Here is a 23,762-nt window from a genome sequence, read left to right as displayed (position 1 = left end):
CCTACCGCAGGTGTGAGATACCTACGCTCTGTCATTATTAACCTTATGAAAGTGAAGGGTGAAACTTTTCATGATTCAATTGTGACTGGTGACAAAACTTGGGTGTGTCACTATACTCCCGAGTCAAAAAGGCGACTGCCTACAGTGGCGCCATACCCATGCATCAACCAAAATATTAAAAGTCCAATTTTCAGAGGGGAAGATCGTGGAATCTCTTTTTTGGGACCGAAAAGAGATATTATTTTTTGATTTTATGCCTAAAGGAACCACCATAAACGCAGCTGCACACAGTGAGACACTCAAGAAGTTGAAAAAAAAATCAAGGACAAAAGGATAGGAATGCTGACTCGTGGTGTGTCACTCCTTCGTGACAACGCTAGACCTCATACCGCTCGTCTCACTCGGAACCTGCTTGTTTCATTTGGGTGGAATATTGCGACTCCACCATCCAACTTCCCGGACCTGGCACCATTTGATTATCATCTTTACAATAAGTTGAAGGAGATTTGGATGAACAACGATTTTGAAATGACGAGGAGGTCCAGGATGCTGTCGAAAAATGGTTTAGGGAGGTGTAGCGGAATGTATATGACGAGGGTTACAAAAACTGGTCATTAGGCTTCAAAAATCTATTGACGATTTTTTAGTAATTAGTTCTGCTGGATTGCGTAGTCGAGACCATATACAACTCAGTACCCCGGGTGTTTTATTATATAAATAAACAATCGACGAGACTTTGAGATATTGTTTTGATTTTATTTGATGTCTATATTTGTGTAATATTTTTTAATTTTATATCCGATGGCCGATGCTTTCTCATGCTCATACGAGACAATTAAAATGTAACACAATTGTAGTAAATATGATATAGGTACCGAATACAATAGCTTCAGTTTTAATACAAAAACATTGTTGACGCATTTACTATTTTGTAAATAAAATCTATTATATAAAATGACCGGGGCCATCTGGAATTCTGGAAAATTCTCTTTTCCAGACCAGCCATTCCGTCCCCGGTGCTGAACGAAAATCTGATGTTTCATACTTGTAACTGTAGTGCTTTTAACGATCCTTCGTTTTATATAAGAATCTATTCTTGTTCATTTAATATTAAAAGAAACTCGTTCAATTCCTCGTTTCTATAAAAATTGAACTCGTTCCTTTACTTATTCCTCTAAAAGAGTATCTGGTTCTTCACATTAGCTTACATTAATATTTTATTATTTTATTATTTTATTATATATTCTAAATATTCTAATTGATCACGTCAAGTGTTAAATTTAAATGAATGACAAATCTTGCACGTGATAAACGATGCAGAGCGAAGATGACCTGTCAGCACATATTATGGTTAATCATATTTGTGGGTTATCACTGGTTCTGTGATTTTAAATATTTTTAATTTCTGATTTCGATTGGGCTATAGATAAATATTTTAAAAAACGATACGCCTGTAGTCTATAGATCGAGCCGACTGACTGGACGGCAACGGACGAACACACTATATAGTCAGCAGTCACCATCTGATCGACCACCGACCGTAGCTACTGCGGGCGGCTAATAACAATTTCTAGGACAGTGGGAGTATGGGACACGCGGAGGTTCCACGGCGACGGCACTATCTATGTGGATCCACGTGGTTTATCACCGCGTAGCGCGTATCGACGGCGGCTGATAAGTGATAACAGGCACCCGACGGGCCTACGTCACAGTGCGTCAGTGCGGCAGCTATACTGCTATAGCCTATCAGCTGCCCGTAGGCTCTAAGTGAGTACTGAGTAGCGACTAGTGAGCACCGAACTACTCAGTGTCCGAACTCCGAGTGGAGCACTAGATTGACTAGTGACTACTGCGGCTACGCGACTCGCCGGTGCACAGTCGTTGCGCGAAAAAAGGCGTTGGTCCGTCCGTCGTTCGATCGCCGGTCTTTTGCTCGTCTGTTTCTGTCGCCGCGGCCACGATGTACGCCTAAAGAGACACACGGTCGTGCCTCCTCCAGCGATTGACACACGTGATCCACCGTCGGAGACGCACAACGGATCCACATCTGAGCAAGGTACATCCACCCGAACGCCGTTTCCGGGAGGCACTGCCACCGACCGCCGAACACACGGTAGCCCCCCTCCCCCCAATCAAGGCTTCCGATCCAGTCGCTAGCCTCCTACTTTTCCACCGTTTTAAACAATATATACGTGTACCTATACCTAGATATTGTTATAATATTATGTCTGTTGTATCATCTTACACGAATTTATATAGTCATAGTTATAATAATAATGATAATGCATGTGTGGTGTGCACACTGGTCAAAAACGAATAATTAGTACATGTCGAGTTTTTTTTCAAATTGTATTTTCGTTTTATGTTCTTTGGTTTGACACAATGTTCTTCACAAAAGATGCCTCACAAGGACCGGACTGTAACGACAATGGTATCCCGCAACCGTCCGCTGACTGATTCTAGGCCCAAATCATCAAGACCAAAGAAAATTGACAAGGTAAGCCTCCCCGATAACAATATTGTTGTGTTTTTATAACCGTTTAACAATGGCTATTTTAGTTTTTTATTACTTAACATATTACATAACAATTAACACACATGTGTATTCTCAACCGGTATCTTGGTCAAATATTTGCGCCAACACAATTTTGCTTTAGTTTTGTGCTACAAATAAATATTGTAAACCTATTTTGTTTGTGATAAATTACTGCATCCCTAGTGTTATCTCTGTAATTAAAAACCCTATCTTCAATTTGTGTTTGTTTTTTTTTTGTAGGACATAATCATGCTTTATAACTAGTTAGTAATTCTTTTTACCTTGAGCGATTATGACACAAATGGTAGGTATGTATTCCAATTATGTGACAATAAACATTTTTCTTTGTATTTTAATATTGCTCAATTAATTTCTATTATTATACTTATCCAATAATATTTTTATGCAGTCTGTTTTTTATTAAGTGTCTAGATATTTATTTGTCTAGTCAGTTCCACTATTCAACGTTATTAAATTAATTACTAGTTAATTTCAATGTTTTTTATTGATTATAATATCAGCTGATAGTTCACTTTAAAATTAGTCTGAACAATTTTAATCATGGTGTTAAGAAATTCAAAATAACAATTACCTAACTAAGTAAGACAAATCTATCTCACTTATATAAATTTAAACATATTAAAATGTAAAATCTTTGATTTAAGTACCAAAACAATAAAAAGTAATAAGTAGGTATCTAAAAATGTAATAAAAAATATTAAATAAGTTTCAAATAATTTATTTATTTAGAAGTATGTCAAAGGACATTATGGTTTTGCCTAAAGTATAAAAATTTATTATGAATTATAAAAAAAACATTTTTTAATCAAACATACTAAAGAACACTTTCCTGGAGCTATAATAATTTGCAATATGTTACTGTTTAACTGTTGTATTAAACTACCTACTTGTTAGTTATTGAATTGTTTTTTTTCTAACTAATATAACATTTTGAATTATTACAGATAACTTGTTGTCTAACTACCATTAGAATAAAATTTAAAAACATTTTTTCTAATGCATTTAACATTTATGTATTGATATGTTACTGTCGTTGACCAAATTTAATATACTGCTTACACCTAACATTTTTTTTAGGTATTACAAAACGGCCAGAGTAATTCTAAATTCAAACAACTTAAAAAATCAACAAAAATGGATGTCCACTCACTTGTGGTATGGAAACATCCCATCTTAACCTTAGATTATTTCTGTAAAGAAGTAGTTTGTTTATCCAAATCATTTGTTAAAAAGTAAGTTACATTAAAAATTGTTGCGTAGTTATTTATTATAAAGAATTTTAAAAAGATTTTTTTTTTAATTCAACAAATTATCCATTGCACTCACCAAACAATTGCTATAAAACTGTTTTTCAAGGTGCCCCACAGAGTGCAATTAATTGTTTTATTTTTTTATTTACATTAAGATAATATGTCTATGTGTCTTCGGTCTTAGAAATTTATTATAAATATTCAAATATAATATACTATTTATATAATTCTGCATAGTATAAGATCTTAAATATTTTTTCAAACTTTGTTAATTAATACTCCTGTTTTCAAGAAATTAGTTTTTCTTTTTAAATTGCATTATTTTAACAACTGATAAAATAATTTAATGGACCTTGTCATCATACTCAAACAGATTTAATAATTACATTTTCAAATTAAATTTTATTTTGATCAAGAAAACAAATAACATTAAAATATTAAATTAATTATAAATGATACAAAATAATATTTAAAAAATTGTTACTGATTGTATGTATTTATTTATTTCTATTATTATTATATTTTATAATATTCGAATGTTATGCAATTTGTGAAATTAATTATTTATTTTGTTATCAGCAATATTTTATCTTCGTAATAATTATTAATTTATTTTTATTGCTTTTCAAATTATATGCAGTTAATTGTATGGTTATTTAGTTTTATTTTAATGTTTAATCAAATAACATTGTAATTTGAAATAATTCTTAAACACATTTTGTCTTGTTATCTTATAACATCTTGTATTTGTAAATAGCATTAAATTATTTCAGTAACATATTTACTAAAGGTTAATAGTAAGAATAAGATTTAATAATAAAACTGATTGTATTAATTTTTATTTTTCAGATTAATTTGTTATAAGTTATATGTGCTTCTGGCACTTTTAGTAATTTCTACTCCAATTTTTTTATTATATATTGAAGGTCCTCATTTACCAGTAAGTTATACTGTTCTAATTAAAATAAGTTAATGTAAATTAATTTAATTATTGATATTTAAGATATTAATATGGGCAAAATCAAAAGTTGTATGGTGTCTCTACTGGTTAGGGCTAGGAGTCTTATCATCCGTTGGTTTTGGTACTGGCCTTCATACATTCCTTCTCTATTTGGGCCCACACATTACCTCTGTCACTTTAGCTGCCTATGAATGTGGAGGACTTAACTTCCCTGAGCCCCCATATCCAGAACAGTAAGTTCTACTTAATTTATTTTATATAATCATACCTACATAATTATTTTTAATAAAATTTATACATTTTCAGAATTATTTGTCCTGACGAAGTTGACAGCGCCTGGATAGCCAGTTTATGGAACATCATGTTAAAAGTACGAGTTGAAGCCATGATGTGGGGAGCAGGTACTGCTCTTGGTGAATTGCCACCATACTTCATGGCTCGTGCTGCTAGACTTTCCGGTAGACCACCAGATGAAGACAAGGAAGATCTAATAGAATTTGAAGAATTACTGAAAAAAGAAAAGCACCCTGAAACAATGGTTACATTTATATATATTAGTTCATTATGTTCATTGTGTGGTAATTCTTTTTTCTATTTTAGACCCTGGTAGACAAGTCAAAATTGTTTGTTGAGCGACTTGTAAAAAAAGTTGGTTTTTTTGGAATTTTAGCTTGTGCATCTGTAAGTTAAAAATATTTTGTTAACGATAAATCATACTGGCGTTTGAATGATATAAATATTTTAGATTCCGAATCCATTATTCGATCTAGCTGGGATTACGTGTGGACACTTTTTAATACCGTTCTGGACGTTTTTCGGAGCTACTCTTTTGGGTAAAGCTGCCATTAAAATGAGCATACAAGTGTTATTTGTTGTAGTGGCTTTTAATGAAACACTGATTGCAAGTGTACTCGATATTGTTGGCAAAATCCCAGGAGTTGGAAAAAAATTGCAAGCACCTATTACAACGTTTTTAGAAAACCAAAAACAAAGGTTACATGCCAAAAAAGACTCAAAGGTAATTTGTAATATTGATCTTTATAAATTATACTCTTCATTACTAACATTTATGTACTTATGTAGGGCACAAATATTGCTGTAAAATTGTTTGACCTATTTGTGTTATCAATGGTTCTTTATTTCATTGTGTCATTAATCAACTCTATGGCACAAAATTACTATAAGCGAAACCACAAGACTTCAAAAAAGCGATTAAGCGACTGACATACGGTTGTCAACCGTTTGAAAAAATCTTATCGTAAGTCCAAACGGCATTGAATAATTTCTACTCATTCATTCACCAAATAATTTTGGTATAAATTAAAAATTATTATTTCTTGGTAAACAATAATAAGTCTTACATTATATATATTTATTATAAATTAATAAATATTACAGGGTTTTGATTTATAACTATTATAATAAAGTAAATAAAAATAAAATATTTATAAACTTAATATTACTGTATTATTATGCTGCTCAATGAACTAATTGAAAGTTGTTACTATTTTAAGACATGCTATATTAAGATTTAAAAAAGTATTGTCTTGAACGGCAATTTTGAGCAGCTTTTTTTATGTGTATTTTTATCATTTGTGTTCCGTATGGTATATTTTATATGAAATATATTTTGCACTGCGAAATAAAATGAATTGTAAAAATATTTTTAATGTATATGTGTTATCCACAAGTGTTACCAATATTTAATTTTAAGTGTAATTATAAACCATACGGGAACGATTTTATTATACAGATTGAAAACTTTTTGTTTATTTAAAAAATTAAAAAACTCTAATATTGTTTTTTCTCCAGTTTCATTAAATTTTATAGCAAAAATAAGCAATATAATGTATGTCTGTTAAAATAACCAGGCCTATTATTAAAATACAATGTTGTCTAGAATAATACACATACAATCAAAAATTCATTTTTAGTTTGATTTTGTAAAATATGTTTGTAATTTTAACTATAAACAGCTATTGTTGAAAAATGAAAATAAGGTTATTTGATAGTCACTATACAACAGTGAACGCTTGTGTATATTCTTATAAAATGTTTGTGATTAGGTATGATAGTGTAATGTGTGTTAAATTTAGTGGTAGAAGACTGTTCCTCTTCTGAAAATTTGTTCATTCCTGTTTTAAAAAAAAATAATTATAATTACACAAAAGATCATTCAAAATATTATTATTTTTTTTTTTTTTGTTAATTGCTTTGTAGGACAACAAATGTTGATTTGTTAATGTGTATGCGTGCCAGTTATTATGCATCTTTGACAATAAATTATTCAATGTTCCATTTGTGTGTTTTAATAATTTGGTGTAGTTAAAGACTATATTTGTTCTCATAATGTACTTGTGTTTTTCTGATATTATGTGAGATTCTATTACTTATTAGACTTCATTCAAAGAATAATAGTGTAGTGTATAGAGTAAGTTGTATGTATACTGCATTTTTATATTAAATGATTCAATGGACTTGCAGCAATACAATTGTCCTCAAAATACATTATAGACATGTGTTTATGTATTATGTATATCATGTAGAATTATTAATTTTTTTTTATGGTGCAATACTTGTTTGTGTGATAAGTCACATTGGTCAACGACCAAATTTGTTTTTACCAACATGGCTGTTTGCATAAATTGATATTATGTACAACACCTGTATTGGGCTACTGTGGATGTGTTGTGGTTTTTTAATATTATTATTTACATGTACACATACATACGTATTTTTTGTGTGTGTTATGTGTATTCTTATTTTCAAATAATCATTTATGTATGTAATTTTTTGAAATGAAAACCAATAAAATGCTATGTTGTTTTACTTCTTGTAGTTATCACTCTTCTGTTATACATATTATTAGTATTCTGATTCATAATAATATATTAATATTATAATAGAATAAATGTGCCTATGTATTACAAAATATACATTATTGTTGTTATTGCAGGTGACAATTTTTTAATTTTTTCTATCTTTTTGAATAGAAAAACAAATTGTTGTCTAAACATATCAATAGTTATTTAATTTTATATTGTGATTTAGCATTTATTTGTTAAAAAAATGTGGCAAGTTCAACATCGTGATTAATATTTTATTGTAAAACATTTTTTTTATATATAGGTAAGTTCATATAACTAATTGACTGATTAATTATTAGTCATTGGTAATTTATTTTGTTCCTTTTAAAACTATTAAATTATTCTATTGGCTAATTACACAATACTCAGTACACACATATATATAATATTGGCATAATGTATTAATTAATTAATTAATATACCTAAATTATTTACAATTTGACTAGTGTATTACTATAAACCCACAGATTCTTTTTGTTATAAATACATCACAACTTTGATTATGTAATCATTGCCTGAGAGTTAACTGCATCTCTTATCTACACTTTTAGAATAGATCAACATATTTATACCATTTTTGCATGATGTGTAGTGGTTATTTCTTAATGCATATAAGTCATTATAATATTTTTGTATTTGATGATGTGTAATCAACATAAAATTTGTGTATTAGTGAACATTTAAAAATTTTATTTTCTATTATTTATGATAGAAGTTTGTACTTATGGGGTTTTCTTCTTTTAGTAAATATTTTTCATTAGACTTAGTTTATAATTTATAGAATACCTACACACTTGTTAAAAAAAAAAACATGTACAACTTTATCTTATAATAAAATATTTGCTAGTAATTAATTTCTACTCACATACATATTGTAATACTTCATTTGAATTGAACTAACTTAAATACAGAATAAATATGTAATATTTTTCATTTATTTCATTCCAATCGTTTAAATTTAGATGATTAATTGTGTATTTTACATATTGTAGATTATTTTTTTTTACCATTCTCCATTAATAATATTGTGGTTAATTGAAATCTGTTAAAAAATAATTTTTAATTTAAACAACCCAAGTGTGATATTTGTAAACATCATAATATTATATTAGTCTAGAGCAGCGGTACCCAAACTTTTTAAGTTCAGTCCACTTAAAAATAATAAAATTAATTGCGCTTCCCATAAATAAAAACTATTACAGAAATCCCTGAATCAAGTATATTATAATATAAATTGACTTAAAGTAATACTGAAATAGTGAAATATTTTTTTAGAATAGTGAAGACGCTTCAACAAAATTATTGTTGATTAAAAAATATCAATATTTACCAGGTGGCTTGAGCCTCACAGTTTGGGAACCGCTAGTCTAGAGGAAAGAATAGTCCAAATTCACTATTTTGATGTTGAAAATGTATGTTGAGAAGCCTAAATTGAGTGACAAGTGCAATAGTGCATTGATACAAAGGTATGCAGCCATAAATACAATTAAATTTCATACAAATAATTATCTTGAATAATAATAGGAACCATGGTAGTTTTATTGGGGTATTATTAATTAAAAATAAAATAATATACTGTATGGAATGTATTTTTTATTATACACACATTTCTATAACAAATAATAAATATAAATTAAAAACATAGGAAATTTATAATTTTATCATAAATATATCAAAATATTTAACAAAGGGTAAATAATTTAATTTCAATTATTTAAAACCAATATTATCACGGTACAATTGATTACTTAAGTCTTAAGACATTAAAAGTATCATACTAAAAGTAAGGATGCATGATGATATAGTTAACAGTTACGGATTGTGTAACTTCGCTATCAAATTGTTCATTTTAAATGAGATGTGTGTACCCAACTGTTGGACATTTATTAAAGTTTTAAAATTTAAAAAATATTTTTTTAAATTTGTTTTTAGGTTTTTATCTAATTATAGTGAACCAATACTTTGAATGCAGTTATTTTATCGTATTATCAAATTATACCTCAGAGAATAGAGATCACCTAAAAGGATCATGTTATGAAAACAACTCTAAAATACATTAGTTACCAATTTGTAAGCAAATATTGTACCTTGAAATAATGACAAGGAGAAGCACACTCATGTATGATACAGATTGAACATTATTAATGACAACTAAGTAATAAAAATGTACTACTCGAGTAGTATTTTGGCAACGGATCATAAGATAATATAGTAAAATTCTTTGACCAAAGGCCTATGGTTTTACACAACTGAGAATTATAAGTATTTGTCCTAATATTAATAACGCAGCCCTCGTCTTTGTCAATTGTAGGATTGAATTATTCTTCTTCGGACTTATTGTTTTGGAAAGATGCCAGCAATTGTTCAATTCGGGAATATATGTCCCCATTTTTGCGTTCCAAGTGGTCAAGCACCAAGTTCAGGTTGTCGATCTCTTCGTGTAACTTGTACACGACTACAAAGACATATAAATACATACCTAATTATTATTCTAACCAATGGATGGTGTATACTTTTTTACTGACCAGTATTACCTTCTTCATTTTCCCCTTGAGCCGAGTCCATGGATGGATCGGTAGTCTCTTCTAAGTCAATTTCGTTGGCTTCGTCCGCCATATTTTCAGGAATCTTTGATGACAAATTAACAATACTAAATGATGACAAAATGTTTTTAATGTGTAATGTAAATACCTATCTTTTTGGTTGTTAAACTATCACAAACATCCAACACAACAATGAATATTATTAAAAATTGGAAAGAAAAATAATTTATTTTGAACGACTAATATAACATTGAAATAAAACATGTAACTTACCAGGCGTATAACAATGGCCCAAAAATAAAATAATTCGGAAAATCCAAAATGATTCTAACTTGAACTACAAATATTACAGTCAAACTAGGCGTCTACCGTCTACAACAGTGGCCATGAAAACGATGTCATTACTAATTACAAAAACAGTAGTATTTACCACTTGATAACAGTTTTACTGTTATCAGTGTATTTTTGTTATCTCCACGAACGATAATTAATCATTAGATCATATTATTTAATATCTAATTTTGTATTTTATATTTATTAAAACTATTTTACCGCGATTCAGGTAGTTATAAAGCAGGATAAACATTGTCCACAACCACTTTCTCCCGGCGAACGGAGTATGCTTGAGATGAGCCAAAATGTAAATATGGACAATATTGAACATTGCACTAATATACAAACTATGTCAGGTTAAATTATATTTTAGGTACCTATACGAATAATGCAGTCTGTAAACTCAAAATTCATACACCCAAAAAATTACTACAATAATTAGCTTATTAGAGAACGATTATTAGGAATTCCTCTTGAGATAGGTATTGTGTCAACATTTAAAATATTTATATAATTAAGTAAAAATAGGTAATGAAAAAAAACTGGAAGGGGAACACGAGTACCCGCAAGCAACCGTTTCTTAAAAAGAAAAAAAATTTAAATATTTTACACACAGAAATCAACTAGTTAAATTAATGAAAAAAAAAAATATGTTAACTAAATATAATTTGCTAATTTTCGTGATTTTTACAAATTATGTCAAAATTCTAAGTTGAAATTTTCATAAACAATCATTGTGGATTCACGCTCAACTTTTTTTTTTAATTTGTACTAACAACTTAAGAGAAGCCTTGTTTTATACAAGTTTTTTACCGAGGAAAAATTTCTTATCGACATTAGTTTAAAAAAAACAACAATAATCGAAAAATTAATATGCCTATAAATAGGTCAACACAATTCAAAATATTTTTAAATTTGTATGGTGTATAGAAAATGCTAACACAAATATTCAGTGAAAATTTCATATATGTAAGATCATTTTTTTTTTAAAGTTACAATAAAAACCAAAATCGATTTTTCCAAAAACTGGTTTTGCTTGAAAATTCTTGTTTTTGCTTAATTTTTGTTTGTTTTTCTGATGCTTTTGAAAACTATTTTGAATTCAAACTTATTTTGACCTCCCAAACGCTCCAACTAGATTAACTTTCCTACCAGAAAAGCTGCTGTTGAAGAAAATCGAAGCACTTTTACCGCAAGAAACCATGATGACAGACACACACAAAAAAAAAATTAGTATAATAAATTAAAAACACACATTGTGAAATAAATACACCCATCTTTCCGCCCGGAATCTAAAATATTGAATTTAAAATTTAATTAAAATTTGAATGTTGAAGAATGATCGAATGAAAAATTATAAAATTATTTAACAATACAAGAAGTCTTCTTCATGTACGTTCATTATTTTATTGACAGGCGATAACTATGTAAACGATATGTCAGTTATCAAAACCGAGTTAAAATAGTGAATAAAAATAATGTATTATGATAAAAATAAAATATATACACCAACATGTCTTTGGCAAAAGTCAATTCAACTTACCGTATACTATATTCTAGCGACATCCCAGCTTTATGAAATAATTTAATGTTTGATAAATTACGGCATCGTTTTAATTCGAGGTTGGTTCACAAGCAGGCGTCAAAGCTTGATTCATATATTTTACTATTCATTCGTTATTCAATTCGGCCAAGTAATCCTACCCTTTAGAAATTTTCGGCGGCCTTTGAGTTTTTTGTGGTGAAGGGGTAGAGTTTAAATATTATAATGTAATCAAACATTTATATGTTACTAAAAATGCAAATTGTTGAATTGTGCAGGACATAAGGACTCCCGTACACTATTTATACCTATTTAATTGTATAAATATGTTATTATTCTGCGACCTGAATATGATGCCGTCGTCGTTTGTGCTAGCGTATTTTTTGCGTTGTGCTCTCGGGAATAAAATATAATATGCACCTAATACGTCACCCGGGTAACAAGTTGCCCGTGGCAATAAATTTGAATTTTAAGACTAAAAAGTAAAATATGTATGCCCCAAAAGAATAGGTGATAAAACTTACTTGTGGGTACATAGATTTTTCTGGTTAAAAATAGCTGTGCCATATCTTGAATGCGGAAACCAGACACCGCATCAAGGAACTTTTTTCTTCATCTTAATCCTAACTGGAAGAATAAAAACTACTTGATCAGAATGAAATATGTGAGTAAATGTTGTATATGACGACTGAATGTCGTGTTCAACGACTTGTCGGTTTATATTGTTGCCTTATTACACATTTCTCTTTTGTTCATTGAAATTATTAGAATTGCGAATCGTTTCCGATGAGTGACGAAGACCGGCTTTTGCCATATATTATAAATATTGGATACAATATAATGTGATATCGTTATCAGTTTTTGATTTTTTTAATTCTTTGGATGATACGATACTTTGACTTACGAAAAACCATAAATAATATGGAAATGTCAGGGGTTGCAAATGTATATTTATGCAAGTATGCAACCCTTGCATTATATTTGGGGTCGTAAGTGTGGCCCCATGCATCCCCCCAATTAATCCACTGACTCATGCCTAATAAAAATGTAAATGATTTATGAAGTATTATTTTTAATAGGTACTAAGTAGAAATGTAGATTAAGTAAATTTGAATTACACAAATTACCTATATGAAATATAATTCTAAAATTGTTAATGAAATAATTGTAAAAAGTAATAATTAACTGAGACCACTTTTAAAGTACGCTTCAAGTTGGTCATTACATAAATTAGATATCTATTTTACAATATTACTCGAATAAATAGTGTACTTAAATAATATTTAGATCTATATCAAAATCAATTTAAGTAATTAGCACGAAACAGATAATTGATTTCTTATACTTCAACTTTATTGAGTATCTAAATATCTACGTTTTATTTTTTATTCATATATAATTTATTATTTATGTATATTGAGTTCTTAAATGGCTACATATTGTGGTTTACTACATTCTCATATATTATATTTATATATATGTACAAGCATGTACATATTATTTATACATTATACTATATTATTATCATTTAGCTATATAATAGTTTTTGTCATTCAATTATGCAGTATAAAATATTTTAGAGGCCATTGCCGTAAAAAAAGGTCATACAAGTTTATTAAATTAGCTAATCAAATGATTAATGAGCTTTCTAGTGGTCATGCAGCAAGTAACATAATTTAAAAGGTAAAATCACTGTAATAAAATATAAACAACCTATAACCTTAGTAAGGTTACCTTACCTACATATAGACGTATTATTTTTAGCCAAATTATCATATTCTTATTAAAAATATAAGTTAAAAATCAATACAATTTTTATTATAATGCTATATGATTTACCCTATAGAGCAGAGGTGTTAAATGGCAACCCCCCTTTTTTTGCTCTGTCTCGCTAGATTTTAATTTTCTAATAATTGGCCCTCTATCAACTTTGAGTTGCCCATCCTTGCTATAGAGTATAAACACCTAGTGACATATTTTTTTATGAGTAACAAAATGTACAATAAATAAAATAAAATAAAGAAATTCGTTTTCTTGCTTTTCTATTGTCAAAACGATCAATTATTTTTTATAGATTCTGTTTTTAAAAAAAAAATTGATTTGAGTGTAAAATCACTTTTTCTTGTAGAAAAAATACTCAATTTTAGGGGTGATTTCTGGTAAGTAGTTGGTACTTTAGGGGGATCAATATTTCCGAGTACTTTTAGAAAATAATCGGATGGTGGAGGGGGCTGATCATTTTTTAAAATAATTGTTTGGTAATTTTGGTTACCGTCTTCGCTAAGAGTTGTTTTTCATTGTATACAATGAGTAATATCGTAATTATTTCCAATTGTTATAAATTTTGATTATTGAAATGCATACCAAATCAATACAACGATTATTTAAAAAATAAATTCACTACAGTGATGTAGCTATATTGCCTGTTCAATACGCCGTGTAAACGTAATTATTGTATTATATTGTAAATTGTTGTACAGAATATGTAGACCTCACAATTCAGTGGCGAAGCGGTAACTTAGAGGCGGTCGCCTTGGGTTTTTCAAGGGGGGGGGGGGTGATTAGGTGATGGTTAATAGTATTTTTGTAATAACTATGTATATATATATATATATAATATATATTAAATATGATAGTATTTACCAGACTTAATCGGATTATTGATGCTGTTGGGTAGGTGTACTATTATTATAGTTTAGCCTTTGAACAAGTTCAAGTTCACCACTTTACTGTTTCACTACCAACTATCAACTCGATTTTGTATTTCTAATGAAACTATGCTTTTCCCAGGAAACGGTTTGTAATGATTAAAATAATGAATATGTTAAGGATCAATGATAGTGAGAGTTTAACACGATTGGGCACATTATCAATGATTTACCTGATAATTGTAAACTCAGTAGGTAGTAAAATTAAAGACACGCATGGGATAAAAACTATTTAAAACTTCTTATTGTATTTAACTACTTCATTTTAAAATAAACGGCATTGTGAGAAAAATAATAAATAAATGAAGAGATACCTACTGAAAAAAAATTAGTGTGTAAGAAAATGTTAAGAAAATGATTAAATTGAAAAAAAATACATTTACTTATATGTATATCTATATTATATATAGATGGTGATTCACTAAGTATGCTTAGTGCTCACTCTTTTCTTCTTCTTCAATAATGCAGTTATTCAAAATCTGATTTTATTAATTTTTAAATAAACTTTAAGACCATATTTTCAAATTCTTGAAATTTTTTGTACTACTTGAAGATTATCCTATGGGGATCTGTTCAGATAGCAAAACTATAAATTATGCAGCAGTAGATAAGTTTTTGACGCATCAAAATCAAAAGTCGTAGTCGTACTAGTAGTTTATGAGTTATTTGAGTAACTTTGGGTTCTAAAGATAAAAGTTTTTCATGAATTCATGAGATACGGGGGATATGGTGATTTGAAAATTGTAATCTATAATATTTATTCATTTATATATACATTTATTTTTTATGTTAATAATTTGTATAAATGGCCAAAGTATAAAAAATACTAGATCTAATTTTACGAGGTATATTTTATATGAATATAAAACCAGTTTTCAAGGCTATCATTATTAATATAAATATTTCAATAACTAAGAAACTACTCTGTGGTACATCAAAATTTTTAAAAAAATTATCCACTTATTAATTTACTGTAAAAGAGCGCATGGTTTCATTTGAAAAAAAACAAAGGTTTGTATAATTGTATTACCACAAGACACTTTTAAGTAGAACAAAAAATTCAAGAATTTAAAAATAGGGTCGTTGAGAATATTTAAAAATTTCAAAAATCATAATTTGATTAAATTCATTTTACTGGAAAAAATGAGAGCGATAATGTATGATGAATCATCCTGTATATAAAAATAAGAAAAACGTTTTGAGTAAAAAAATATTAATTAATTATTAATTATAAAAAAATATATAGAAAATATCACAAATTGAATTATATTAACAATTAGGATAACGTGTTGAGGCAAAAAAAAAATTAATTAACAACATATAAAACTAAATAGAAAATATCACATATTATCTTAATTCACAAGAAAAAATAATCCTACAACACTTAAAAGTGAACTAATATTATATGTGTATAACAATATTATTAGTTAAATAAAAAAATATGAAAACAAATTCTATAACAATTTTTTGTTTAAAATAAAATATAAATTAACTCATGCATACTACATAGTGCATCCAGAATGGTAATTCGACAACAAAAAACGCAGATACGTAGTTCATCAAATAATTTTTTATCCAAGTACTACACCAGTCCAGAGTTATAAAAAAGCGATCGACCCACTCAGCACTAAGTATTAAATAAAGTCGAAATTTCTGAAATGACCAATTAGTGCACCAACAATCAATGTTTTGCATTTTATTATAGTAATTTATAAATACTTAATCAACAACTTTAATGATATTATTTTTCAAGTATCTTTACTTACGAGCCTACTTATAAATATAAGTCATCTTATAAAAGTAGGTATGGTTATTAATTTACCTATTTCTGAAAAAATCCTTAATTCCTCCCCCCAATATACTTCGTTTAAAAAATAACAATACTATAAATATGTATTTAATTATATGTATTTAATATGTAATTTACGGGTTTGTCATATGAATATTTTTAAATTTTAACTTAATAATTCACTTTTTAGTGTTTTGTACAACACATATTTACCTGCACTGTATTATATTAATATTTCCAATATTAAAGTCTTAAAAGTTAAAGTGATAGGTATCAGGATTTATTTTAACAGAGTAATTATTTGTTATTCATTCTATAGTAAAAAAATATTTTAAATTAACATCAGCTTAAAATAATTTATGATTTATGTATAACTAATTCTGTAAAATATTTATTGTAATAAACCTTATAATAATATTAATCATTACTATACTAAATCAATGTAAGTTGAAAACGGTAATGTAGGTACCCACCATTGAACATTGGTTATAGCTGTGCTGTTCATTTAAAGGCATGTCATTAACTATCATTTAAAGTGAAAACTTATTTGTAATTGTTTTTTAGTTTCTAAGAAGTTCAAATTGTCCAAAACAATTTAAAGGGGCGGAATGTAATTAGAATGAATAAAATGGTCGTATGATCCAAAAAATCTTAAAGAAAATTAAAATTGGTCGAGTTAAAAATTATACTTCTAAACTCGGATAGAACATATAGATTTTGGAAGAAAAAAATGATTTTGGCCTTTAACAAACACAAAAACAATATTATCGAAGAAGTGAAAGAAGGTGTTGATTGAACCAATGTTATAACACTCATAATCAACAGAATTTTTAATAACTTAATGCTAGAACTATAACTGTGGGAAATATATTCAACAAATGTTTGTCCTATGCGGCTATCCCTACGGGGACACACACACTCAGAATATTCGTTGTGTATGGATTTTAGCTAGGACTGATACGAATCAAGAAATAATAAATGGAATTAGCTTAATTAACAGCATTTGTTTATGGTGTATGTGTCAAGTGCGTGTCGCGTGTGCTTAGAGGAAACGTTCCGTAGCGCCTGGACTGCGAATGTTGACAGAGATTATATTATTATATTGCGATGGTACACAGATGACTTAAACTACATTTTTTTTTTTTTTAAATTGACCGATTCGAAATCGTCAAAGGAACGCGTAAGACCGGATACAACGTTACGCATATTATTATTTTTATTTTATGTTACTTGGGCGTGTTGAAATGTACAATATTATAGTATCATATTATACCAATGTGATGAGTGTATTATATAGTGAAACAAAACGTCCGGTAACCGAGAGAAAGCTAATATTGCAAAGTTTTCGCAGCGTTGGGAATTTCTTATATTATATCGGAGTGGAGTAGATTTTTCACACCAACAAACTGTTATAAATATTTGTTCAATTTTAACCAATTCATAGACAGAATGAATTTTTATTAAAAAAAATAGTAAATATTACTGATATTCCATAAGGATTTGTCAATTTAATAAACTGCATTTGTGAAGAGTTTAGTATGATTTTGTTGGAAATATCATTAATCATTAATATATAAAATACCTATGTAGGTTAAATAAAATATAAATTTAATTTTTACATTATTAATAAGAGTCAGTCCCAGGTAAACAAATTGTTTTTTTAAGTCAAACAAAAACTAAATGTATTGAGTCACCCGATAAAATATGTACTTTAATGATTTGTAAAAATCAAATTTGAAAATGAATTGCTACAAAAAGTTATGGCAGACATATGTAGGATGTTACCTACCAAACAACTGTACCTACCTACGTGTGTATTTATCTACTAAAAACGGTGTATCCTACATCAAACGGCTAATTTTTTATTAATTACAATTTATTAAGCTTAAACTTACTTAATATTTTGCTTATTGTCATTCTGGTCAACAGTATATTTTGTTAATTTGTTATGTATTATAATTGTTGATTGTTATACGTTATAATGTTGTTTTTACGCCATCTCAGAAAAGTAAGTTATCGATGTCTTGGTGGATATTTACCAGTTATCATAATGGGTCGTATTGCGTAGGATTGTATGGCCGTTAATGTTGTCGATCGTATTTTAATGATTGATGACTCAAGTCACAGTCAAAGTTATTATAACGGGCTCCTCTGTTGGGGTTTTAACAAAACAATTAGTTATTACTTTTATTCTCTTCTCTATTGATTTTATGGTATATAGAGAAGTAGATTATAAAGTTATCAATATAGTTTTGCCTACATTTTATTAACCCGAAACGAATAATCATATTTGGTGTACTACTAGAAGGGTCGATGATACCTAATATCATATATATAGCCGCATAAATCGAATAACCCGGAAACGTCAGTCCCTTGTCGATCAATCTGGTTACACTTCAATAACGTGTACAGTATAATCTGTAATATTATACATTCATATCAACTGCCACCACTTTACTATTTTACCTGTGTAATAGTTATAAGTTATAACCACTAAATTAATATTATATTATTACCTATGGATCATGATACACAGTAAATGTACTCACAATGTATTTATATATTTTACTACTACAGTGTACATAGGTGGAGCTAGGTTAGGTAACCTAACCCGATCTAATAATATAATATCCGGAGTTGTATAGGTACGTATAATACAAAATGATATAATATTGCACGCTCAGCGCAGTACATAATATAATATACATATAGAAGTATAGGCACCTATTGAGTATTATATACGCGTGCAGTGCACAATGCCCTCTCGTGATGTATACAATGTAAGAGGGGTGTGGGCTTGCAGCAGTACCCCGCAGGGATTCCGTAAGCGAAATATCACCCGACGAAATCTCGCCCTCCCCTCGCCGCGCGTCGGAAAAATTAATTATGAATAATGGAAGGCACTGCCTCCGCCGCTGACGGAAAGTGCGCGCGTAGTCATAATATTTTCATTCACGCCGAGTGCCTGCAACAGAGGATGGAGACTCGGTGGTTGTGGCGGAGACGACCGTACCACAGTGGCGAGGGTGGGCGCAGTCGGGGAGGTGGCGGAGACGGAGTTCGTGTGCACAAGGGTCGCTTGTGTCCGAAGGGTGTGGCCGCCCTATCTACCACGGCTACCCTCTCTCCCGGCGCCGAATAGCCGGCCGGCGCGGAGATGGGGGGGGGGAGGGGAAACGAAAGGGAAAAGTACCACCGCCGTCTTTCCGCCCCCCCTCTGTCGCCCGTCGCCATTTCCACCCCTTCAAGTTCGGCTATTGATTCCACCTGCAGCGGCGTTGCCGAAGGGCGCGAACGACGAGCGACGGCGACGGCGACCGGGCACGACGTCTCATCCGCGGCGAACCTACACACACACGCACACACGCTGCAGACACACGCGCGCACGCAAGCACAAGTCGGCCCCGCGAGTTTCTCGTCGTGCAAAACGTTTTCAGTGAGACTCGGACGACGGCCTCGGCTGCAGGGACGGCGGACTAGGCGCGGACGAGGAGCCGGCGACCGGACTCAAAAAACGTTCCATTCCTCGCGAATATACCCACCCGAGACCAAGTACGTATGCATAAATATATTTTACAAATGTTAAGTATCATACGACTACGGTGTGCGGCAAAAATATACTCTATAGCCCTCATTATTATTATATTTTATATTATTATGGCGTGCGGTGCCGCACCCGAAATCGCTGGCGTACGTTATTTACCCGCTATATTATAATATACGCGCGTGCGGCGGTACAGCAGTTGTGAGTACGCCAAAAGTAATATTATTTATATATTATAACGACAACTTCTCTTGGCCACCGACTGCCGTCGTACGAACGTCATTATAATATGATACGACTCGTCGTGTACTTATCACGTGACTTTAGACTATCGTAGTTATTATGAAATCACGTCGTGCGATTAACTGCGCGTTCCCGATGATGTGTATATAATAGTATATAATGTAATATATACTTAAATATTTACTATGTTTTAGTCGTAGGTGGTCACGGCCAGTGCCAGACGACGATAGTTATCGCGGTTAATAACTATACATAATATTAATTATAGCGTATACATTATTCAGCGTGTGAAATTTCGTTTCAGGGATTTCAGACGCATTGGACATTTCGATGATATATACTGCCATTTCACAATTCCAGTACACGACGACACTGCGCCGACCGACCAAAAGGTACAACAGCAGCATCGAGAGCCTGCTCACGTGATATCCAAGTATCTACTCTTCTGTGATTTCGGCCCGAGGCCGAGTACACAAACGCCGTGTTCGCCGGATAAATCTGAGGTTAAAGGTAAAACGATTTGCAAACAAATATATAAAAACGATCTGTTTACGCTTTTACAGTGTGAAAATGTTCCGACGAAAATACAATAAATATAACGCTATACGGTGTTAGGGGTATGTAGTTAGGGAGGGGGGGGGGCAGGGCCGCGGCTGAACCGGCGACCGCGAACTTTTCCGACGCACATTCTCTTCCGGCCACCTGTTTTCTATAATATTATATAGTTTCCCAGTTTTCCTTTCGTATATTGTACATATATATATATGTATATATTTATATATAGAGAGAGATGTAAGTATATAGTATATAGGTGCCTGTACAAGTACGACGAATTAGCGTAATTGAAAAAACCGTGTTTTTCCTATCTGCCTGCGGCCGATCGGGTCACACCCTTTTCGTCATATTATTTATTATTTATCCTCTATTTCACACTCGTAAAACTCAAACGGGCGTCGGTCGAGAGGACGTGTTAAGAGCCGTTTCACTGCTACACCGAAGTTTTTCGAAGGAGGTCATTGGAGGTTATAAACTTACATATGAGTACCAATCGAGTGCTTTCTACCGGTGGGCTTTTGTTTAATTTCCAAATTAATCTGATGGCGCAAATAAAGCGCCAGAAAATCCATAACTGTTTGCGCAGGAAATCGTTTTGCACGCAATTCACGCCTTTATTTTATTTTTTTGAAATTAATTGACCGCACACGACATAATACTTAATAGTTTATACTATTACCGAGGCCCGTACTATATATTATGTGGGTGTACACGGGGGATGATGACTATTAATAATAATCTTCAGAGAGAAACAGAGAACACAGCGGAGTACTTTTATTTTCTTCATTAGGGTTTTGTTTTTGATCAATAAACCGGTATTTCATTGCCTTTCCGAGCGTAGCTTTACACGAGAATAAACCTACAGATTTAAAATACAATGCTGCACTTCCACTGCTGACCCCATCGTGTATTGTTTCTTTGAACCTATATCAATAGGAGCCTTTCTAACTAAAACAAGTTTTTCAATGTTTAGGAATTTTAAAGTTGACTTATTCTTCAGTACCTAGTGTTATTCTCTTAGGGTTTTTAATAATAAATATTGGTTTACTATTAATATTTTTGATAAAAAATTGTTTTGTTTTTTTTTAAATTAAGTAATACCGATGCATAAACATTATTTATATCAATATAACCATTGACAAATCAAAAATGTAAATCTCTAATTGAATCGTTCTGAACTGTAGTCAGTGGAAACTGGAAAGGCCATATACATTTTACGGAATACTTAATGATGTAACAACGTTCACGGCTACATTTTATTTGATTGTGTTTACTGCAAGAGTATAAAGAAATTCAAAGTGTATTTTTTACATTTTAAAAAATGTAAGTTATTTTCACTATACCAAGGTTACCAGTTGCATTTGTATTATACTTTTCGCTAAAGATAAAATGATTTCCAACTATACTAGAATTTGCATATATATTTGTATACTAATGTAGGACGATAGGTATATAATAACTAATAAGTAGATAAATAATATTCGGTTCCATAGTTTAAAACTCGTAGGTAGGTTACCAGGCACGTAACCAGACCTTTTTTTAAAAAGGGGGCCAACATTTTTTGGCCCCTTTCCGTTTTTTGTACCCAATACCACTCCTCTCCTTATCAGATAATATCTATATAAAATAATACTGCATTTCACAATGTATATTGTCTGTATTGGTTAAGCATTATATTTTTATTACACATTAATATAGGTATACAATATAAATCTTAAACAACTAAACAAGGATTAAGGACAAGTCGTCTATTTTTATGGTTCGCAGCAAATTGTCCAGTAAATTCATCTAAATCTAATAATTTCACTCGTATTTGGAATTCCTAGTTTTCAATCAATTAATAGACGTATTATTGTCTTATCTCAAATTGTCGAGTAACGAATATTTATAAAATAGAATCTCGGAATTTAATTTCAAAGGGACCAGTTCGGGGCCACTTACTTTTCTTAGGGGGCTACTAAGCCCCCCCCCCCCCTTGACGACGTGCCTGTAGGTTACCGACTACACACAGAAGCGTTCACGTTCACTAAGACTCTTTTTGCCCATCAGTTCGTTTTTGACAAAAAAACGTCATTAGGTACTATTAAAAAGTAGCAGTTTAAGTTTATAGTATCTCTTTAAATTTAATTAGCATACAAGGAGATCCGTTCAACGTTCTGCAACATTAATTTTAGAGATTAATTTTTGTGATTTTTAAGTATAGGTTACATACTTACATAATAAGTAATACAATAATACATAGTATTATATATCTGTACATTAAGTATCAACAATAGTTCAATAAATAATATACTGTCTACAAAAAAATATTATATCAAATTCTGATTTTTATCACAGGTACCGCAGCGTTAGATTTTCAATTAGCGGAGATTTCCGAAACTGGAGAACGGATTTTGTTGTTTGTGGTCTTGTTAGATCCACATTGGCTAGGAGAAGTGCAGTGAAGATTTTCAGAACTTTATCTTCAATCGTTAATTCACTAAAATAAGCTTTAAAGCTGAAACACATCAAAAAATGCCCAATAAAATGTGTTTTAATTTTTTTTAAGCTCTTTAGTGAATTAACTATTAAAGATATACGCCTGAAAACCTTCACTGCACTTCTACTACCCAATGTGAATCTAACAAGTCCCCAAACAACAAAATCCGCTCTCCAGTTTCGGACATCTACCTCACTAGAATTTATTCAAATTAGGTATACTTATTCTATTTGTTATCAAGTTTTATAAATAAGCAGTTTAATAAACAAAGCAAGCAAAATGGCTTTAATACCTCTTACATTCAAATCGGTTATGTACAACCTACTAATTGCACTATAATATAATATATTCTCAACAAATTAATTTGCAATTAATGATTTCCTTGAAGTA

General features: G+C 30.5%; 2 protein-coding genes and 1 long non-coding RNA gene across 9 annotated transcripts in view; 2 read left to right on the top strand and 1 right to left on the bottom strand.

Annotated features, from left to right (window-relative positions):
• Nucleotides 1-1,716: 1,716 nt before the first annotated feature.
• Nucleotides 1,717-7,279, top strand: LOC111027324 (vacuole membrane protein 1-like). 2 transcript variants are annotated; one of them, XM_022305680.1, is made up of 9 exons: nucleotides 1,717-2,056; nucleotides 2,399-2,497; nucleotides 3,635-3,789; nucleotides 4,657-4,747; nucleotides 4,811-5,001; nucleotides 5,075-5,306; nucleotides 5,369-5,449; nucleotides 5,514-5,786; nucleotides 5,852-7,279. In XM_022305680.1, the coding sequence occupies exons 2-9, from the start codon at nucleotides 2,399-2,401 to the stop codon at nucleotides 5,990-5,992; spliced, it is 1,263 nt and encodes a 420-aa protein (XP_022161372.1). In that variant the 5' UTR covers nucleotides 1,717-2,056; the 3' UTR covers nucleotides 5,993-7,279. The 2 variants fall into 2 exon arrangements, with proteins under 2 accessions (XP_022161372.1, XP_022161371.1); XM_022305679.1 differs by lacking the exon at nucleotides 1,717-2,056 and having other exon boundaries at nucleotides 2,149-2,497.
• A 2,085-nt stretch (nucleotides 7,280-9,364) lies between these two features.
• Nucleotides 9,365-10,604, bottom strand: LOC111027325. 6 transcript variants are annotated; one of them, XR_002603769.1, is made up of 3 exons: nucleotides 10,452-10,604; nucleotides 10,161-10,263; nucleotides 9,365-10,090 (listed from the first exon to the last, which is right to left on the bottom strand). It is a non-coding gene; the product is annotated as an uncharacterized LOC111027325 (long non-coding RNA). The 6 variants fall into 6 exon arrangements; XR_002603772.1 differs by having other exon boundaries at nucleotides 10,170-10,263; nucleotides 10,452-10,603; XR_002603768.1 differs by having other exon boundaries at nucleotides 10,161-10,285; nucleotides 10,452-10,596.
• An 8,840-nt stretch (nucleotides 10,605-19,444) lies between these two features.
• The window catches only part of LOC111027329, an 11,417-nt gene continuing 7,099 nt past the window's right edge, over nucleotides 19,445-23,762 (top strand). Inside the window, exons 1-3 of the mRNA XM_022305686.1 lie at nucleotides 19,445-19,476; nucleotides 19,825-20,103; nucleotides 20,643-20,848. Coding sequence (XP_022161378.1) covers nucleotides 19,445-19,476; nucleotides 19,825-20,103; nucleotides 20,643-20,848 — 517 coding nt within the window. The remainder of the gene's footprint in view (nucleotides 19,477-19,824; nucleotides 20,104-20,642; nucleotides 20,849-23,762) is intronic.

Source organism: Myzus persicae, unplaced genomic scaffold, assembly GCF_001856785.1.
Source record: "Myzus persicae strain clone G006 unplaced genomic scaffold, MPER_G0061.0, whole genome shotgun sequence".
In the NCBI taxonomy this organism is placed as follows: Eukaryota; Metazoa; Arthropoda; class Insecta; order Hemiptera; family Aphididae; genus Myzus; species Myzus persicae.
This window is presented reverse-complemented; position numbering and strand designations above follow the sequence as displayed.